At 37.2% G+C, this 20,595-nt stretch overlaps 3 protein-coding genes and 1 pseudogene across 3 annotated transcripts; 1 reads left to right on the plus strand and 3 right to left on the minus strand.

The window, feature by feature from the left end:
* The first annotated feature begins 1,210 nt into the window (after positions 1-1,210).
* Positions 1,211-8,102, plus strand: LOC140011276 (uncharacterized). Its single transcript, XM_072060053.1, has 4 exons — positions 1,211-1,393; positions 1,921-2,141; positions 2,235-2,295; positions 7,704-8,102. The coding sequence occupies exons 1-4, from the start codon at positions 1,211-1,213 to the stop codon at positions 8,100-8,102; spliced, it is 864 nt and encodes a 287-aa protein (XP_071916154.1).
* Positions 8,103-10,273: 2,171 nt separating this feature from the next.
* On the minus strand, positions 10,274-13,405 carry LOC140011277 (uncharacterized). Its single transcript, XM_072060054.1, has one exon. It carries the CDS (start codon positions 13,403-13,405, stop codon positions 10,274-10,276), a length of 3,132 nt encoding a protein of 1,043 aa, XP_071916155.1.
* A 533-nt stretch (positions 13,406-13,938) lies between these two features.
* On the minus strand, positions 13,939-14,877 carry LOC140011278 (uncharacterized). Its single transcript, XM_072060055.1, has one exon. The coding sequence runs from the start codon at positions 14,875-14,877 to the stop codon at positions 13,939-13,941; it is 939 nt and encodes a 312-aa protein (XP_071916156.1).
* Positions 14,878-15,712: 835 nt separating this feature from the next.
* On the minus strand, positions 15,713-19,960 carry LOC140011212 (loganic acid O-methyltransferase-like; annotated as a pseudogene).
* Between the last annotated feature and the right edge of the window lie 635 nt (positions 19,961-20,595).

Below are 20,595 nucleotides of genomic sequence, written 5' to 3' on the forward strand. Positions count from 1 at the left end.
AGGCAATAATGGAGAAAATGGGATTCTGCTCCACTTGGATAAGCTGGATCATTTCATGCATCAGTTCAGTTACTTATTCATTCAACATTAATGGAGAACACAAGGAGTTTGTTACCCCTTCAAGAGGTATCAGGCAAGGAGATCCACTATCTCCCTACTTGTTTTTGTTATGTTCAGAAGGGCCATCAAATTTACTTCAGAAAGCTAAGTTGGGAAAGGAGTTAATTGGAGTTAAAATCAGCAGAAAGGCGCCTGCCATTACCCATTTGTTCTTTGCTGATGACTCCTTGGTGTTCTGTAATGCTAACAAACAAGAAGCTGAGAAACTGACCAAGATACTCAAAGTGTATGAAGAGGCAACAGGGCAGCTTATCAACATGGAAAAGTCATCAGTATTCTTTAGTAAAAATACAATGCCAGCTGTGAGGAGTGAAGTCTGTCAGGAGTTGGGGCCAATTAAACATGTAAAGCAAGGCAAATACCTTGGACTTCCCATGATTATAACAAAATCCAAAAGCCAGGTATTTGGATTTATAAGGAACTCTATAGATAAGAAATTGCAAGGATGGAAAAATAAATTACTAAGCCAGGCAGGGAAAGAGATCATGCTCAAAGTTGTTGCTATGGCCATGCCTACCTACACAATGTCATGCTTCAGATTACACTCAAAGTTGTGCAGAGAAATGAGCTCGAAAATGGCAGACTACTAGTGGGGTGACACTGATGGGAAGAAAAAGATACACTGGATAAGTTGGAAGAAGATGACAGAGAAGAGAAGCAAGGGGGGATGGGTTTTAAGGATTTGCAGTTGTTTAACAAAGCTCTACTGGCTAAACAAGTTTGGAAGCTGATCACGCAACCAAACTTGTTAGTCAGTAAAGTTTTAAAAGAGAAGTACTACCCCAAGCAATCAATTTTCAATTGCAAGGTGCCTCAGAATGCATCTTGGATCTGGCAGAGTTTATCAGGGGTTAGAAAGGAAATGCAAGAAGGAATTAGGAGGAAAATTGACAATAGGAAAGGAACTAGAATTTGGGATGATAATTGGATCCCAGATAGACCATAGAGGAAACCAACATTTATTAAACCTCAGGGATGTCAACTGGAACTTGTATTTGAACTGATCAAGAACGATAGATGGAATAGAGTGCTTGTCTTCAAAACATTTAATGCCTAAGATGCTGAGAGAATCCTGAGCATACCAATAAGTATGACAGGAATAGAGGACAGCTTCTATTGGATGGATTCTCAAAATGGAAAATACACGGTCCAATTTGGATACAAGGCTTGGATGAAGAAAAAAGAAATGGAGAGGTTAAGAAGGAGGGAGGAAGCCGGAACAAGCTATGAAGAAACCACTCCTAAGACTTGGAACTCACTGTGGCAGGAAAATGTAAGTTAGAAACTGAAGGTGTTCGTTTGGAAATGCCTGCATGGTGGACTCCCAATCAGAGAGGCAATCTATACTAGAACAAGACAAGGGAACCCCATATGTGCTGGATGTGGAGAAAAGGAAGAAACAATTGAACACATGCTACTCCAATGCAACAAGGGAAGGAAATCTGGAAAATGGCACCAGTGCAGTGGGATGGAATAGAATATCTGTCAGACTGCTTTAACAAATAGTGGTCAGCAATTCAGGAAACTCAAGATAGAAGAGGAGTGGAGGACCAGGTCAATCTCACCATCAATATACTCTGGCAGATATGGAAAGCTAGGAATGACAGAGAGTTTAACCATAAGGAGAAGGAGCCTTTTAAGATAATAGAGAAGGCTCTAAGGGAATGGACAGAATTTGATTAAGTTAACAAAGGAAAGGATTCAAGAAAGAGCACTCAAGAAACAGAACTACAGCAAAGGACTGATCACGATCAAAATGAGAGTCACTCTGGACTGACTTTAAAGATCCACACTCATCAGGATAAAGGACAAGCAGCAATGGGAATTGGAATCTCAGCTACAGACAACTTGGGAAGAATGCAAGTAGCCTGGGCACTTAGAGAATGTTCATCAGGCGACATATTACAAGACCAAACTATTGCAGTTACATTAGCTCTACTGAAAGTTGGAAGCCAAGGCTGGAGGAACATCAAAGTGGAACTGGACAACCGTAAGCTGGTAGAAGCCATACAGGAATCAAGGTACAACAATCAGCTGATGGCTACCTTAATAGAGGACATTAGATCCATTTGTACTTTGTTTCATCAGTGCTCTATCTTTTTTGCCAATTCTAGGAAATTAGAATGTATTAAGTTGAGCATTCATGCTCTAAACATCTGGTTAGATAAAGAATGGGTGAATCCCAATCTTAGATGCTAGGCATCAGTGAATCTTGAAGGACAGTTTCTCCCTTTTGATTGGACCTTTGTCCAAATATTGTAAAGATTACGGTAATATATATATATATAAAGCTAACGTTTCGACCAAAAAAAATACTTGATTTTGCATCCTCGATCATTCCCTTATCATCCACAATAAATAAAATTGTAAATATCTACATAGGATCCATATAAAAGTATAATATAGACATCTATTCATTTAAGCATCTTGATGTGAAAAGGATCACAATTAAGCTCTTAAAAAATAATAAAATAAAAAATTGGAAAAAAAGAGTTTCACGCGATTCTAGCGCACTTCCCACATGCATTGCACATGCATCGTTGCTACCTATACTCTAATGTCCCTCTCGACTGTGAATTATTTTTTATTAGTAGACAATATCTTTTGTGTTTTTTTTTCTTTTCCTTTCCAAAATTCCATTTAAGTTAAGAGTTTGATCCTCTTACCTATGTGCTTAGGTAGGGAAAGATATAAGGGGTGCAAGTTGCAACTTCAATTAGGTCATTCTTTCAAGAAGAAGGCTCCATTGTTATCCTTTCCCTTTTTTTTTAATGGCCTGCCATCTCTTTCCATACCCTTTCTATCCTTAACTGTTAGGTACTATGTATTTGAATTATGAATTTGACAATAGGGAAAATTCTAACAGTTTTCCTTTGACCACTGGATCTAAGTTCTTCATACACATAGATCATCTTGTGTGCTTTACGTGAAGCAATATCAAGTCTAATAGAGTTACCGTTCCTCTAAGCTTGTTCTACTAAATTTCTCCACGCTTGAATTGTCTGCTTTCGAGCAGACTAAGCCAGCCATAGATGGTTAACCTTGACAGGTCAGTGGGGTGTCACTAACATTTTTTATCTTCTTTTAGATCTAATTGATTATGATGATTTGGTGATACTATTAAACCTAAGTTAATTACCTATCATTAAGCTACTACAATTCCTCAAAATCTATTTACTATAAGATCTAGGTGCATTCTTTAATTACTTGGTATAGATGTTGTTGCAACAAAAATACATACTCGGGCAAAAGTTTTTTTTTCATAAATTAATACATAGCATGAGGAATCACATGACACTCAATTATAATTGCTTTTTAGATTACTTATGCCCAAAAAAGATGAATATTTTTGGGGCTCAAAGTGTTAATTCTTGTGTTATAAACAACAAAACAAATGTGGTTTAGACTGTAGTATATCATTAGTTCCACTGAATTTAAGGATCAAACAAATAATGGAATCATACCCTAGGCACATGCCTCAACAACTCAAGTTTATATAGTGCCAGTTTATACCAAGTAAGTACTACACTTTATCATATCACTCTTGATAGAGTGAGATTATTTTGTATTATATTTGTAGTGTAGTTTTCCTCTGCTATTAGTGTGGATATCTCTCTTTGTGGAGTTGAGTTTACTACTAAATTAAAGGCATGAAACAAGTAGAAGGCGAATTAATATTCGAACTGGTGCAACTTGTTGAATTGGAAACTTTTGCACAATTTGCCTCTAATCTCAATAAAGCTACTCAGAATCAATTAGCAAGAGGTCAAGATAGTATAATTATTATTATTCTTTAGTCAACATTAATGTTCACCTTTTAAAAAGATAAGGGATAATTTCAGAAACCTCCCTTGAGGTTTTTGACAATTTCACTCACCTCCCTTCAGGTTTGAATAATTACACTAACCTCCTTTCATGTAGTAAAATGACTATAATATCCTTCACTTATAAATAATTCCTACAAACAAAAAAACTCTACAATCACAACTAGTCTTTTATTCTAAAACAACTGTTGCCACACAAATTAAACTCTTGTTCTATCTTTCCGACTCTTTCTCCTACCTTCTTTCTCTTACATCTCTTTTTTCACAAATAGACACACTCTCGCTTTTTTGTTTTCTTTTTTTTTATAAGTATTATTGAATTGAAATTACAAAATAACAAGTTATCGGATCATATTTGTTGTCAAGGTGAAAAAGATGGCGGTGATACAGAGTACATATAAGAAAATAAAAATGATAGCTAAATAGGAAATGTGGATTAAAGAAGGTTACGATATTATATCAATTGTGTAAAAAAAGAATTTTGAGATATAAAACTATAATCAGATTTGCCTAGAGACATGGGATGTGGTCTCTAGTGTTACTTTTGGTTACTCTGTGTTGGTATTCTTGGTAAGATACATTATTTTAGTAACAACAAGTTTAAATAGTGACATTGGTCAATTCAAACATTGAATTAGGCAAAAAAAAATGAGACTAAATATTAGGTTGAATGCATACTTTAATTGTCACAGTTGATCTGCATGAGAAGCTTTGGGGCAACAATAGTAGGCTGTCAAAATTGTAAGAATATGGGAATTAAGGTGAAATGGTTTATTGAGTTTGTTAGGGTGATGGTTATGTCGTTTACAATAGTTGTAATGTAAAAGAAATTTATTAGTTTGTTTTTCCCCCTTCTAAGTAACAAAGGGGTGTTTTAGAATTTTTGAAGAGAAAGTTAGCATATTGGGTCTATATTGTTACTGAAATGTTTATCATAGGGGAGGTAGGTGTAATTTTTTAAATTAGAAGGGAGCTTCCTACAATAGTCAGAAATCTCAGGGGAGGTTTCTGAAATTATCCCAAAAGATAAAGATGGTAGTCATTCATTTGTAAACTCTCTTAACACTTTTGCTTCAATTATTAATTACAATTTTTGAAGCGAAACTGAAAAATGTATGTTTTTTTGGTCATATGTAATTGTTCGCACGAATTTCTTGGTAGGGTTATTTTATTTAAACCGAGGTGCCAAGATTTTGGGGTTTTTGAGGGTTTAAACCGAGGCTTGATGGCCTCCAGTGGCTAAGGCATCAGCCCTGCTGGAGCGGAAAAAGAAGGAAAAAGAAGAAGAAGAAGAAGAGAAGGAAAAAAAAAGAAAGGAAGGAAAAGAAAAAATGAACGGGCTAATGTTTTATTTTTTGGTGGGCCAATTTCTTTATTTTCGGTTGGGCTAGAGGTTTCCTTTTCTAGGTTTTATCCGGGCTTTTGGGTAATTTTTTAATTTGGGCTTGTATCTCTTTTAATGAAGATAGCCTGCATTTTTTTTTGGGCTGAAGGCGTCCAGGCTAAGAAATTAAAAATAAATGGCCCAGAAACTTTCTTCTTGCCCAAATCAGAAACCGAAATTTTCATTTTAGCCCCTGATCTTTGGAATAGTTTTATTGTGGCCCAAAAAATTTTAAATTTCTTTCATTTAGGCCCTTAATTTAATTATAATTTGGTCTCTAAACTTTATCTTTATTTAATGTTGACCCCTAAAATTTTGGAAAATTATATTTTTTGACCACAAAATTTTCTAATTTTTTCAATTTAAGTCCCTTGTGAATTTTTGACTCTCTTTATTACAATTATTTCTCTTCTTTAATAGCTAATTATGTTACTTTTGAATGTATTCAACTTGTAATTTTTAGAGGTCCTTAAGTTTCTTTATATTTGATATATTAATATGAATTTAGTACTTTTATTATTATTATTATTATTTTCAATTAAATTGGTGCCATGATTTTTTTGTTCATTTTGAGTATAAATAGGACAATTTGGCTCCATTTAGTCACTACTTCAAAAGAAAGGTACCCCTATTATTATTTCAATGTCAATTATGTGCTTTTATATGCTCCTACGTGTTTATACGTTTTTACATGCTTTGTTATTTATTTAATTCAAATGTTTATTTAAATTTTCTTATGTTTGTTTAGTTAATTTTATAATTATTTGGGAGGTGTTTAAATACCTCAAGATGTAATAGATAGGTAATATTTTGTAAAAAAAAATTGTAATTAGATAAACTATTGTAATATATAGAATAGATATGTTTATTTTCTTATATTTTCCCATTTTAGATTGTAGTCAGACTCCCCGCTGTAATAGATAGGTTTTGCATGTTTACGTGTTTATGTGGTTTATGTGTTATGTGTTTTATCCGCTTTCCTTAGGATTTTTACATTTAGATATTATGTTTTATGTGTTACGTGTTATGTGCTCTTATATGTTTATTTGTTTTAATTTATGCCTTATTCGTTTTATTATGTATTATTAATGCATGACGTCACCACACTAGTCTAACGCTAGTTGTGGCTTCTCTCTCCGCCTACTTGCTAGTCCAATTCTAGTAAGCTCTTTTAGAAATGGGTTATCCAATGTTAGACCCTTAGATCATTCACGCATTAGATTTATTTTTTGTGTGACATTCATTACATTTTCATGTATTTTTTGTTTTAGAATATTTTCTCATTTGCATGGTATTGTCTATTATATTATCCCCTACCCTATATATGTATTCATCATATCATTTAGGATTACATCTCATTTAAGAAATTGTAAAATAAGTTAGTTCATTTGCTTATTTAGATTAAAAAAATTTATCTTTTGAATATGAAAAATGGGCGATTATAACTTTTTAATTTAAATACCCCGTTAATCCCTACACAAGAAAATTATGGCATGAGTTTTTGCTTCCCATACCCATTATATTGCACTCCTTATTCCTTGATCACTTATATTTATATATATAATTTAATTTTCTTTTCTTTTGAATTTCACTTTTCAATACTCGTGATCTTTTCAAGGGATTATTTTTGGTCTTCGCAATTAATGTGATCGATATCAATTAAACCATTGAATGGACATTTTGTCCCTTTCGATACTTTTTATAAATGTAGACTTGCATCCATGTAGAAAACATCCAAACGTGACAAATTTAAGGGTTAGATTAGAGAAATTCTAGCTAAATCACATAACTAGCTTATATTAGGTGGAAAGGGTACCTTAGATTTGAGCTGATCATACCTTTGTCTTCCGTTTCTTCAATCGTGACTCCCGAGTTCATTTTTCTCTTGTTTTCGAAGATCTGGAGTTGTTGAAAAGGGTTTTATTTATTTATTTATTTTTATCAAAAAATATTTTTTTTGGTGATTTGGTACACTCAAACTCAATATCAAATGGCGACTCCTATTTTTCTTAAAAACCCTTTTAGACTAAATTTTAGGTCCAAACTGTCACATTTTTTAAAGTCCTATTTTAGGCCTTTTTCACTTATTTTAAAATAAAAATCACATCTTTTGTAAACATGCTTTTCATCGCGAAAAATGGGGCGCGACAGTCAATTCTAAAAAATCTAAAATTGTGTTTAATTTGGCTTCTTTATTCACTGTTTTGAGTTCACATGAGCTTTATCAAATTGAGCTCGATTGAATTTTTCACATACAAATTTGTCACTTAAATTATTGAGAAAATATTTAATCAAATCATTAGAAATATTATATGTGGTTATTTAGGCCACACAAAATATATATTCTAACATGATGTCGTCAATCAAGCTTATAGTTGGACAATAAGATACGTGAGAATTTATTCTTTGTTAATCATCCAATCCGTACTTCCATTGCTCCACTCCACTGGACAAAGCCCCCTGTGGGCTTCCTAAAGGCAAACTTCGATGGCGTAGTTTTCTCCGAATATGGCTACTCTGGTGTTGGAGTTGTTGTGAGGGACGAGCGGGGCAATTTTGTTGCAGGAACTTCTCACAAAATCTCTGGTATCTTTTCCCCTGAGGTCATCGAAGCCTATGCTGCGAGAACTGCAATTTCCTTACTGCTTCAATGGAAAGTGCCCAACATTATTTTGGAGGGAGACTCTTTGAAGATCGTCAACATGCTTAAGCTTATGGAGTCTGATGACTCGGCCTATGGGGTGCTGTTAGATGATATCTTTGTTAGGTTATAGAACTTCGCCGCTTGGGAGGCTAATTGGGTCCCTAGGAAGGCCAATGTGCCAGCACATTTATTAGCTAGAAATGCTAGCTCTATTTCAGATATCTGTAGTTGGAGTTATTCTCCACCACCTTTTCTTCTCTCCGCAATTTCGGCGGACCTATCCTCACCTTAATAAAATTTTCTAGTTTGCTATCAAAAAAAAAAGTTTCTTTTTATTCATCCATTACAATGGATAGCTTCTAGATATGCTGGATTATGCAAGCTAATGTTCCACAGTCAGGAGCAGCTGTTTCAAAGCCATTTCTTGGGTTGCCCTTCGGAAACTAACAACACCAGCACAATCCATAAGGTCCGCTAAATTTGTTTCATGTTCTCATTTTTCGCTTCAGGAGGACAAAAATAACAACCACATCCTGATTCTCAGGGTTAAAGAGAGAGGAAGACTCTGCAAGTTTCTGCGTAAACAGTTCAAACAATTCATCCATGATATCACTTCCAAATTGTTTCTCTAGAAGTCCCTCTAATGCAACTCTGAGGTGCAAAGCAATTGCACAAGGGTTGGAGAGAAACTCATGCTTTCCTGGAATGCTTAATATCTCCATTCTCTGAACATTTAGATGTTCATTTGCCTTCATCAGGGTCTTTATCTCATTAAGAAATGGGAAATATAGTGGCAAGTTGAACATATCCACTTTCAATTCATCAACCAGTCCCTGCAATAAGTGCATTTTAGTAATTAAAGTACTTTTTTTTAGCCAAAACCTGCAGTCGAAATTCGAAGATAAACTATGACCAAAACTCATACAATATATGGAAATTAGAGAAAATGTAAAATAAAAAATTCCAACTCATGGATTTGCAACTGCTATTTGTAAGCTCAAGACATGTTTCAGAAATTATGGAGCTTAGTTAATAGCTTATTCATGACCAAGGAGGTATTCCATTCATTCTCTACTCTACCATTGGTATATTATGCCTGATTTCGTTGATTTCCTATATCTGTTTTGTTTCATCCTGGATATTGATATAAATCAGAGGAAATATTGGAAAAAGACATTGGTGCCCTGCTTGTGATGCTTTTGGGCCTGCATTTGTTATCTTATATTCTTTTCTGTTCTATCCATGGTTGTTTTTTTTTTTTGTCGAAACGATAGGATAATTTCATTATAGTAAGGGAAAAAATTTACAAATGCGAGCAACGGCTCGAGAGAACTTTACAAAAAGTGTTCAACGACACTGAGGAACATTCCTTTCCTCATCCACAATAATGCCTAAAGCATCAACACTTAATTTTCTACTATCTATCATATTTTCTTCCCTACTCAAACAAAAGGAGCACATGCAAAACAGTCTTTTCACATTCACAATATCCTCCAGCAATGTAGCCATTCTGCTCCCCAATGGCTGTGTTTTTGTTAGTTGTTTCAACAGCTCCTTGTTAGCAAAATTGAGCCTGATTCTACTCCACCGATATTGCGCAGCTTTGCATAAGACTAGCTTTAATGCTAGTGCATCATCTAGGCTTTGGTTCCCCAGGCTTCTTTCTTTTAGCTTCCATTCTGCAGTTTTGGTGCCTGAGGTTGTTCTAACTGTGACTCCAATGCCTAGATTGTTTTGTCCTTTCCTTGTAGCTGTTGACAGGTCCATGATCATAGCTCCCTGAGCTTCATTGCCTTGGCTTTGTTGATCATGCATGTGGGCTGTTTCTTCTGTACTCGTTCTATCTTTTGATTTCTCTACTTCCACTTGCTCCAGCCACTCTCTATGTGCTTTTTCTACTGTTCTCAGTGGTGATGATCTAGTTGAGCTCTCAAACTCCTTCTTATTCCTATCTTTCCATATTTGCCACAGAATATTTGCTGTCAAGCCAATATGTTCCTTCCCTTCTGGTCTTACCTTTGCTTCTGAGATTCTAAGCCACCATCTTCTGAAGTCACCCTGCTGGTCCTGAGCCCTGTCCCAGTGAATAGGTGATGCCTTCCAGATGTCCACCGTGTGGGGGCATGTTAGCAATAGATGTTCAATTGTTTCCTGTGCCTCTCCACAGGTTCTACATATTGGATCTCCTATTCTTGTTCTTCTACTCACGGCTTCTCTCACTGGTAAAGCTCCTTGTATACATTTCCAAATGAAGAGCTTGGTTTTGTGCTTAATGTTGAGCTGCCAGAGTGTGTTCCACATCTATGACACATGCTGGCTCCTCTCTATATAACTCGAACCAGCTACCTCTGAGATACTTTTCCTTGCTTTCTTGTTGTTCTTCATTTGGATTTTGTAACTTGAGTTGACCGTATACTTCCCTCCTGCCTGTGGTTGCCAGTAATAGCTGTCTTCCCTCCCTGACAGACTTAGGGGGATACTTAGGATCCTCTCAGCATCATCTCTGTTGAAGACTCTAAATATGGTGTTCTTGTTCCATCTGTTGTGGCAAATGAGCTCATCCACTCTTTCCAAATCGCAATTGTTTGGTTTAACTGCACTTGGCATTCCTGATATTGTCTCTGGTATCCATTTATGCTCCCAGATTCGTGTATTCCTTCCATTGCCAATTCGCCTAATCAGTCCCCTGTCCAGCAAACTTCTTGGTCCCATTAAGCCTTGCCAAATCATGGAGGCATTTTTGGGGGGATTGCAATGTAGTATGGATTCCTTAGGGAAGTATTTAGCTTTTAGCACCTTGCTCACAAGAAGGTTTGGCTTGGTGAGGATTCTCCATATCTGCTTCCCTAACAGTGCTTTATTGAAAGCTTCAAGGTCCTTGAAACCAAGTCCTCCCTCATTTCTCTTTCGTGCCATTCTTTCCCAAGAAGTCCAGTGCATTTTGTTCCTACCACTTGTTTCTCCCCACCAGAAGTTGGCCATTAGAGCACTGATATCTTTGCAAAGTTTTCTTGGTAGCTTGAAACATGACATGACATCCGTTGGCATGGCCATAGCTACTGACTTTAGCATTACCTCTTTCCCTGCTGAGCTGAGGAACTTGCTTTTCCAGTTTTGAAGTCTTCTTTTGATGTTTTCTCGTACAAAGCCAAATATCTGGTCTTTGGTTCTTGAAATCACCATCGGGAGGCCTAAATATTTTCCTTGCTTTGCCTCATTCATCCCTCTCAATGCTTGGCGCACTTCCTCCCTTTGATCACTGATCATGTTTCTGCTGAAAAAAACAGCAGATTTGTCTAGATTGATCAGTTGACCTGATGCAGCTTCATAGATTTTAAGAACATTCATAATCTCAGTAGCTTGCTGCTTGTCAGCTTTGCAAAAGATGAGGGAGTCATCAGCGAAGAAAAGATGGGTAAGTACAGGTCCTTGCCTACTGATTTTCAGTTCCTGAATTCTATTACTATCTTCAGCTTTCCTCAACAAATTGGAGAGTCCTTCAGAGTAGATTAAGAATAAATAAGGAGACAAAGGGTCTCCCTGTTGTATGCCTCTCCCTGGAGTCACAAAACCTTTGGCTTCTCCATTGCAATTGAAGGAGTAAGTTACAGTCTTCAAACAGCTATTGATCCAATTGATCCATACCGGACAAAAACCCATCTTTTCCATCATAGCCTGCAAAAAGTGCCACTCTACCCTATCATATGCTTTTGCCATGTCTAATTTGATTGCCATGTATCCATAGTTCCCTTGTCTTTTGTTTTTGAGGTAATGCATATATTCATGTGCAATCATCACATTGTCAAGGATCTGTCTATCTGGGATGAAGGCAAATTGGGTTTTGCTTATGCATTTATCCAAGATAGATTTCAGTCGATTAGTAAGGATTTTAGAAATGATTTTGTAGAGTACACTACAAAGACTGATAGGCCTATAGTTCTTCAAACTGGTTTGGTGCAAGATTTTAGGGATCAGGGATATGACAGTATGATTTACTGATTTAAGCATGTATCCGGAGGTAAAGAAGGCTTTGATTGCTGGGATAACATCACATTTGATGGTGCTCCAGAACCTTTGGAAGAACAATGGGGTCATCCCATCTTGACCTGGGGCTTTTTCAGAGCTCATAGAAAAGAGTGCTTCATGAATTTCCTTCTCCTCCACAGCTTTAGTCAGCCTTTCATTCATTTCCTGGGTTATGGATTGAGGAATACCATCTAGAACTTCTGACATATCACCCCTCCTCCCACTGTTAAACAACTCCTTAAAAAATTCTGAGATTTCTGCCACAATCTCCTCCTCATTTGTTGTCCATGAACCATTCTCTCTCTGCAAGGTCCTGATTCTGTTACTCACTCTTCTGCCTTTTACATAGGAGTGGAAGTACTTAGTATTCTTATCACCCTCCCTAAGCCAACTGATCCTAACTTTTTGACACCAGAAATTTTCTTCCTCCTTATAAGCTGCTTTCAATTGGTCTTTTATGTGAGTTAGGATTTCTTTCCTATTGTCAAAACTCGATTCCTTAACTCTCTGAAAATCCTTTTTCAGATCAGTAATTCTTTGCCTAGAGTTTGCTTGGAAAGTATTCCTCCACTTCAAAAGCTCAATTTTGCAATTTTTAACCTTCTTAGTGATTTTGAACATTCTAGATCCTTGTTCTTCCTTACTCCAAGCTTTTTCTATCACCTGCTGGATCCCCTCCCTTTGGAGCCATCTTTTATCAAAACAGAATCTCTTCTTTCTCCTTTCTTTCCTCGGGTCAGACGCAAAGGTGTCTATATGCTGATATCTAGCCTTTTCAAAAACTTGGAACCATTCCATATTACACAAACATCTGTCCAACCTTTGTCTAACCTCTCCTTCATTATCCCAATGGTTGCTCCAAGTCCAAGGTTGTCCCTCAAACCCAATATCTATTAAGCTATTCTGATCTATGAAGTCTCTAAAGTCCTTGAAACTTCTCTCCTGCCTTAGAACTCCTCCCCACTTTTCATCATTGGACAGAATGTCATTAAAGTCCCCAGTAATTATGTATCTAGTTCCCCACAAATTTCTCCTATTACTTAGGACCCTCCATTGTTCTTTTCTGATCATAGGGTCACAGCTAACATATATCCCAATAAACCACCAGCTAACCTGAGTATCAGGGTCTTCTAACTTAGCTTCTATCGTGAAAGCAGATTTATACACCTCCAAGATGTTTGCATCCTGACTCCACAGCAAAGCCGTACCACATGCTTTGTTCATAGCTTCAACAGTCACATTACCATCACATCTTAAACCTCTAGTCAGTCTGTCTATCACATGCTTCCTATTCTTTGTCTCACTCAAGAAAACCAGGTTTGGAGAGGAGAGGTTATATACCTCCCTCAGATGGGGAACTGTCAAGGGGCTCCCCACACCTTGACAGTTCCACACCAAAACTCTCATGTTCCTTGAGGGGTCCCTTTCAGGCAGGTCCCCCTAACCTCTCCCTTTATCTCAGCAGAATAGAATTCTATCATAGGTTTAGTCTTTTTCCACTGGATTATCTCAGAATTAGCTTCCTCCATCTCTTCATCCCTCAGCAAGACTTTTCTCTTTCCAAAATTCGACTGACTTGCTCCATTTTCATTTAACTCTTTCAAAGGTCTCCTATTACTGGTTGGGGACTTCAGTCTTATGAACGTCCTCTTAGCTTGTTTGTCCTTAGCCTCCTGTACCTTTCCAGTCACCATTGATTCCTGGTGGATCACTAGCGCTCCTACAGATTTCTCATTGTCCACTAGTCCTTGATTTTGATTCTGCATCTCTATCTCTCTATCCTCCTCCCTCACTTCCACTGCCATAGGGGATTGATTTTCTTCCTCAAACTGGATCACTAGTGGGAGATCAGGACCTCTCGTTTCTAGGTTCATGATGTCTTCACTACAGTCTTGGGTTCCTCCCTTATTTTCCTTTACTATTGGTGAGGCTCCCCTACCCTATTTTTCCTTCGCCTTCTCCCTTTCCTCCCTCCCTTTCTGCGAGCTATGGTCTTCCTTACCAGACGACAGCAGAGATTCTAAAAGACTTTGATTCAAAGGACTCCTATTTCTATTTTGTTCAATCAATTCTCCTTCCTGGAATCTCCAATATCTTTTGTCACTCGAACCTTCATTCCTAGTAGGTTGTTTCTGAGGTGAGCTCCTAGTATTTCCAGCTCTCAACCAGGGCCCGTACTGGTGGCCTCCCATGCTTCCCCTTACCACTCTCTTATCCTTACAAGACCTCTCACTGTGTCCTACTAACCCACAACTATAGCAAAAATCAGGACACCTCTCATACTTAAAAGCTATCCACTTCAGAGCTCCTGCAATCCTAACCACAGTACCCCTGAGCAGGGGTTTAGACAGGTCAACTAAAGCTAAAATTTTCAAGTGCCTGCCCACTTTCCCTCCATTCTGAGGGATTAGCACCTCTCTTACTTCTTTGAAAACAACCCCTATCTTGTTTCCTACCTCTTTAGACAGCCAGTGAACTGGCAAATTCCAGAGTTGCACCCAAAGGGGCGCAGTCATAAAGGCCCTGTAATCCTCTTCTATCCCTTCCTTCCACCTATTTAAGACTAACAGTTGATTATCCATGACCCAAGGACCACCCTCAATAATTCTTTCCTTATCAACTAGGCTAGGGATGTTGAACTGAAAAATATTTGGGCCAAGTTCCATCACTGTCATATTCCTAGGGTATCCCCAAGCAGCAGTTACGAAATTTTTTACCCCTGTAAAGTTGACAACTTTCTCACCTATAACTCTTCCTATCAGGCTTTCATCGCAGGCTCTAACTTCTTGATGGAGATCTCCAAATTCTAACATGGCTCCAAGGAGCTCATTCCTCTCCAGAGAGAATTTTTTTAAGAGCTCAGCTAGGTCTTCTTCCATCGATAATGTCAGATACTTCAGGATAGTATTCCACTACACACCCAGGAGGAAAACCAGAATGTAGGAGGATTGGAACAGAAATATTAAACAATAAAAAACAAGGAAAGTTTTCTGGTGTTTAGGTGCATCTACTAACAGAAAATGATGAAAAAAAAGATGAAAAAAGATGAGGATGGCACATAAATAGAGTTCTCTGGTCGCAATACCTCTAAACATCAGACAGAGGAAGTAAAGACTAGGGATGTAATCGAGCCAAGTCAAACTCGAATATTGCTATACTCGAGCTCGACTCGACTCATATATGCCTAGGCTTGAACTTGGCTCGAGCTCGATCGAGTCCAAAAAATCGATACTCGAAACTTGACTCGAGGAATTTCCTTTAGGCTCGAGACTCGACTCGATAAGGCTCGACCTTTAGTCAAGCCTTATCAAGTCGAGTCTAATCAAGCTTTTTGACTCGACTTGACCAAAAAATGAGATCAAAGGTGACGTTTTGGGAAGATTCAAAGGCAAGCAAGTAGCTATCAGTTGGAGTAAATGAGGCATAAAATCCATGATTCATCGATACAAATACAACCAAAAGTATCCACATTCTACCTCCCACAGTTAGCATCTTTAACACCCCTAAAAATCAGATTCACCACAAAGAAAAATAGAGAAGAAAAAAGGGAAATTCCCACCTGCTGGATTGCTTGACATGAAACTTTCAAATTCAGCAATTACCCACCAACGGTAGGTGCCCACAAGAGTAGCAAAAAATGGATGATTCTAATTCCTCGGACCATAGTTCCTAAGTGTGCTGCGAAAGTACCCAAACTAACCAAAATTCCTCACAAAATTCCAAAACTCAGCAAAACATGAGCTGAGCCACCAAATTGAGAGACAAACAATTATCTCAAACAGCCACAATATCCCAACTACCACAAGCTCAATTCAAGAAACCAATGCCAAGATCTATCCAGAAATTCCTTTTCCCCACAAATATCACTAATTACTAACTAAAGAAAGCTGCTTTAAACAAGAACATGTCAGAAAAATATATTCCTGGTTCAGAAATGGACCATAGTCCAGCAGAATTACAAGTGTTTGAACAAGATATAGAAGAATGAAGTTGAAAACTCTTGTCACTAACCTGACCCAGCAAAGATGACCTCAATGCCACCATTAAAATGAAATCCCAGAGGCTGGAGCCTTTTATAGCAAATTGCAACAGCTCTTTCCAGGCTGTTGATTAGGTTGTCATTTTACACAGAGGAAAGAGCAAAAGAACTGGACCCACAAGCAAAACCTCTGAACCTTATACCACACACGACACACTCAAAAAACAAGTTTTCTAGATATTTATCCTACACATTAGCATGTCATTAGCCAGCGGCCAGCCTGCTCACATTAGCATGTCACAATAGCCAGCGGCCAGCTTGCTCACACAATAGTCATACATTCGGCAAATGAAAGAAAAAGGCTTCAAAATATAAACATACTCCACAATACATAATAAGTTACATCTCATAAATTAACAAGGTCCAAATTATGAGCTAATCTAGATTTAGAAACATAAATCTTCAAAGCTTTGGCAAGTCGAATTCTTTGATTGTCTTGGCTTCCTACAAAAAGCATAGAGGTAAAAACACAAAAAAAGTTACATAACTTCCCAAAAGAATAAATTAACTTATACTTAATAACTCAAATATAGAAGTTTGGTAGTAAAACAATAAAGCTGACCTATTAGCAAGCAAAGTACACTATCTTCATGAATGGCAGAATATTGTTAAAAAAAAAATCATGAACAATTGGTGATATCATTTCTAAATTGAGGTTGTATAATATGCATTTACGGTAAGTTTAGCAAGAATAGTAAAGCATTGTAATTTTTCTTAAATAATAATTATACCATATCATGCTCTGTTTTATTCCATTTTATGTAGTGTCCTGGAGAGAAACAAACTATTTAAGCAGCTAAGTACTGCTATGGAAGCATGGACGTATGCCCGACTTTGTCACAGGGAAATATGTCTACGCTAAACACTGAGGCCCCATGAGCATGACAGAACCAGTGGTGAGAAAGCATCTTTTTGATTAAGAATAATTAACACTAACGCTGGTTTTACTACGGCCAGAATACCAAGTTTTGAAGAAAATGACACAAATCTAACGCAACCTTTGGTGGATAAACAGTCAATAAACCCCTATTTAGAGAACAGTTCAAAAATGATTTTTACAGCACCGAGGCACAATCCAAGAAAGTTCGACAAAGCAAATCATCAAGCAAAGGATACCAGAAGAGTTGCGGCGAAAATTTCCAAGACACCAACTTTAACAAACTCAGAGTAACCAAATGCGGTAATCAATCATACTACATTAGAGCAGAGGCAGACATACCAGTAACCAGATGCGATGGCGATGGCGATGGCGATGGCGATGGAGTCTCACAGATGCGGCGAGCAACGGCGTCGGCGACGAACGAGAGACTGAGAGTAACGGAGTGAGGGTTTAGATCTAAATCAGTCAGAGTCAGTGGTTGGTAAAGTGAATTTTTCGGCGAGGCTTTCTTCGAACAGAGAAGAAAGTTGAACAGAGAAGAAAGTCTTTTCTTCCTTTTTTTTAGACATTTTTTCTTTTTAGGTCTTTTTACAATTATGTTATTACTTTTTTGCCATTATGGGATTTTATTATAAAGAAGGGTATATTGTAAATTCCATATAACTTAGACCCATAACGGTCATTTTATAATTATAATACATATATATTATTTAAATTATAAATATATTATTTAAATAACCCCGACTCGTCGAGCTACTCGACGAGCCTCGAGCCGAGAAATTTTGGCTCGAAACTCGACTCGATTGTCATTCGAGCTACTCGAAACTCGGCTCGAACTCGGTCAAACCGAGTTCGAGCCAAGCCGTTAACCAAGCTATTCGCGAGCTACATCTCTAGTAAAGACACACAGAATCTCATTATACCTGTCAGACGCATTCCAAAGGGTAGTTCCTTCTGGCGCTTGGACTTCTGCTTTCCATGCAACCTTCATCGATTGTGTTTGCTGCATTAATTAGCCTTTGATTCCAGACAAGAATTGGAAATGGAGATGTTACAGAAAAGTGCGGGAGTGTTGGAGTTTGAAAATGTTTGATTTTGCTGCCTTTCCCACCAACGGGGAAGGTAGCTCTTATCCCAAGAGAGAGCACCTCAATTTAGAGTAAGAAACACCTCTACATAGAAAGAGGACTTTTTGGCTACGTTAGTCTATCCATGGTTGTTACAACTAGTAAATTTGACATATGAAGCTCACTTCCATCCAATACTTTGTACCTTTTTTTCAGCGAAATAAGTACATAAGTTTAGAGGGTAAGGACATAATATCAAAATAATATTTTACCTTTGCAAATAGGAATGTCAAATGAGCGAAACTATGCTACACTCGACTTGAGGTTGAACTAGTCAAAGCTAATTTGCGCTTAGTTCTCCAATTAATCAAACCAAATATGAACAATATTTAGTATCCAAAAAAATTTCAAATCTGAAATCGAGCTTGGCTGACTTAACATAGTATATGAAATTTATATGTGAAAAATTTAATTGAGTTTGACTTGATAAAATCTCATCTAAATTCAGCGCAATAAATAGATAAATTAAATTTAAATACAATTTTAAACTCTTTAGAATAGATAGACAAGTTTGACAACTTGAGTGCTTGGCTCAATTAGCTTCACTCATAACCTTATTTGCAAGTAAAAGTTCTGAAATTTTTTGTGGGGCAAATATAAAATGTCAACAATATTTCCACAGAATACCAGATTCTCAATTCTCAAGCTTGGGGAGAAGGGCAATTTCTTAAGGCAAAATTATAATACAAATAAACTTTTTAAAATTCATAAGAGGGCAAATGAATTTTTTAAAATTCTTGAGGGGTGGCTGCCCCTCCCTGCAAAGATCCGATCCAACAAAACTCCTGTCCCGCAGGTTCATAGAAGTGTTAAAAAAGAATTCCAAATGTCATTTGAATTCAAAAATGAATAATTTAACTATCTAAAACTATTTAGGATATATTAGATGATAATTCGAATTTAATATTATTCAAGTGACAATGAAAATCAAAATTCTATGTTGCATCCCTGCATTGAGATGTATTCGCATAGAGTTCTTAGTTGAAGATCTGAAACTAATGAAATCTAACCTTCTTAGCCAAGTCCATGAGACAAGATCCTAGAACTTCAAATCCTGTCTCTGTGACGATAGTTGTCTGAGATTCACGGATGGCATCAGGGACAGTAGGAATAACAAGGGCCATCAACCGTCCATCGACGAGCTCGTGTGCCCTTGCATTCAGAAATGACTCCAGGTCCTTGGCAAATTGAGATGCATAAACCTCAAGAAGTTCCTTTTTGGCCCCTCCGTGGTGAATCTTTCCTTTGTTCCATGCAGGGGACGTGTTGTCTGTAACCTCTTTTGGCACATCTGAAAGCCACTGAAGCGCGCAAGATGAGTGAGCAAAATGGAGGGATGCCTTTGGGAGCAAAACCTTGTGGAAGTCACCTGGCACTCCAGCTGCAAGGTAGTGTCTCTCTGGTGGAAGTGAAGCAAAAAGTGTGTTGAAATCATTAGATATATGGTCATTAAAAAAGACTTGAAACTCGGACTTCAGATGCTAGTCCCTCTTTTCTGAGTTTTTCCTCCAGGGCTTCTCTTATCACTTTCGTGGCCACAAATGTATTTGGTCCTGTAGAACAGCCAAAATCTGCTATGCGAAATGGATGCACAGAGGTTGAAGAAAGTTGCTTGACATCAAGTTCTTTGTCAATCTCTTCTTTGATAAGTTCTTTTGCAACGTCTACTGCTCCTCTCTGCCACAAAAAAAAAAAAGAAAATAAATAAAATCTTTACGCAAGTCTTATATACCTTAGACATTTATAATGAGGTAATTGCAGTTTAAACTAGCAACCTGATAGGATGAGTTTTGGGCATAGCTTTGAGGTCCATTTCCTCCATTCATGGCATATGCTTGAGGCATTTTTTCTATCTATATCTCTTCTCTTGCCATGTCTTGATACCTCTGCCTAGATGGTTTAATTTATACTAGGCAGAGGCTTAGGCTTAAGTGTTGTCTTTTAGCCCTTTACACGACGGGCATTTCTACTAATAAATGGCCATCCGAATACATAACAGGATTGACATATGCAAAACAAACAAGAAACCAAAGCAGATTTGTATCTATCCCCCAACAACCCCATGAAAATCGGGTCAAATTATTTTTCTAAATGATATTTTAGTTTTCAATCGCTGCATTGCTTTTATTTTTTTTTAATTTTTTATTGAAGATATCACATGCATACAGCATATACCCTGCAGGCCATAATTCTATATTTGTTGTCCAATGACTAGGGTTGAAAGACGAATTAAACTACTCGAAACTCGAATCGACCTTAACTTCATTCGAGTTTAGTTAATTAACTAATAAAATTGAGGTTGAGCAGCGTTTTGTATTTGATAAATTTTCAAATTTGACTCGAGCTTCGCTTCCTTTCACTGTGAATTTGCCAAATTACTATGAATTAATTTCCTTTTTAAATTACTCATCCAATATGACTCGAGCTTGGCTTTCCTTTCAAAATTTTTACTTTTACCCATGCTTTTTCTTTCCTGTTGGTTTTCTTTTGTGCCATGATGTAAAGAAATAAAGAACACAACTGCAAATGATAAGTATATTTAGAACTAGTC

The sequence above is a fragment of the Coffea arabica genome, chromosome 7e (assembly GCF_036785885.1).
Source record: "Coffea arabica cultivar ET-39 chromosome 7e, Coffea Arabica ET-39 HiFi, whole genome shotgun sequence".
In the NCBI taxonomy this organism is placed as follows: Eukaryota; Viridiplantae; Streptophyta; class Magnoliopsida; order Gentianales; family Rubiaceae; genus Coffea; species Coffea arabica.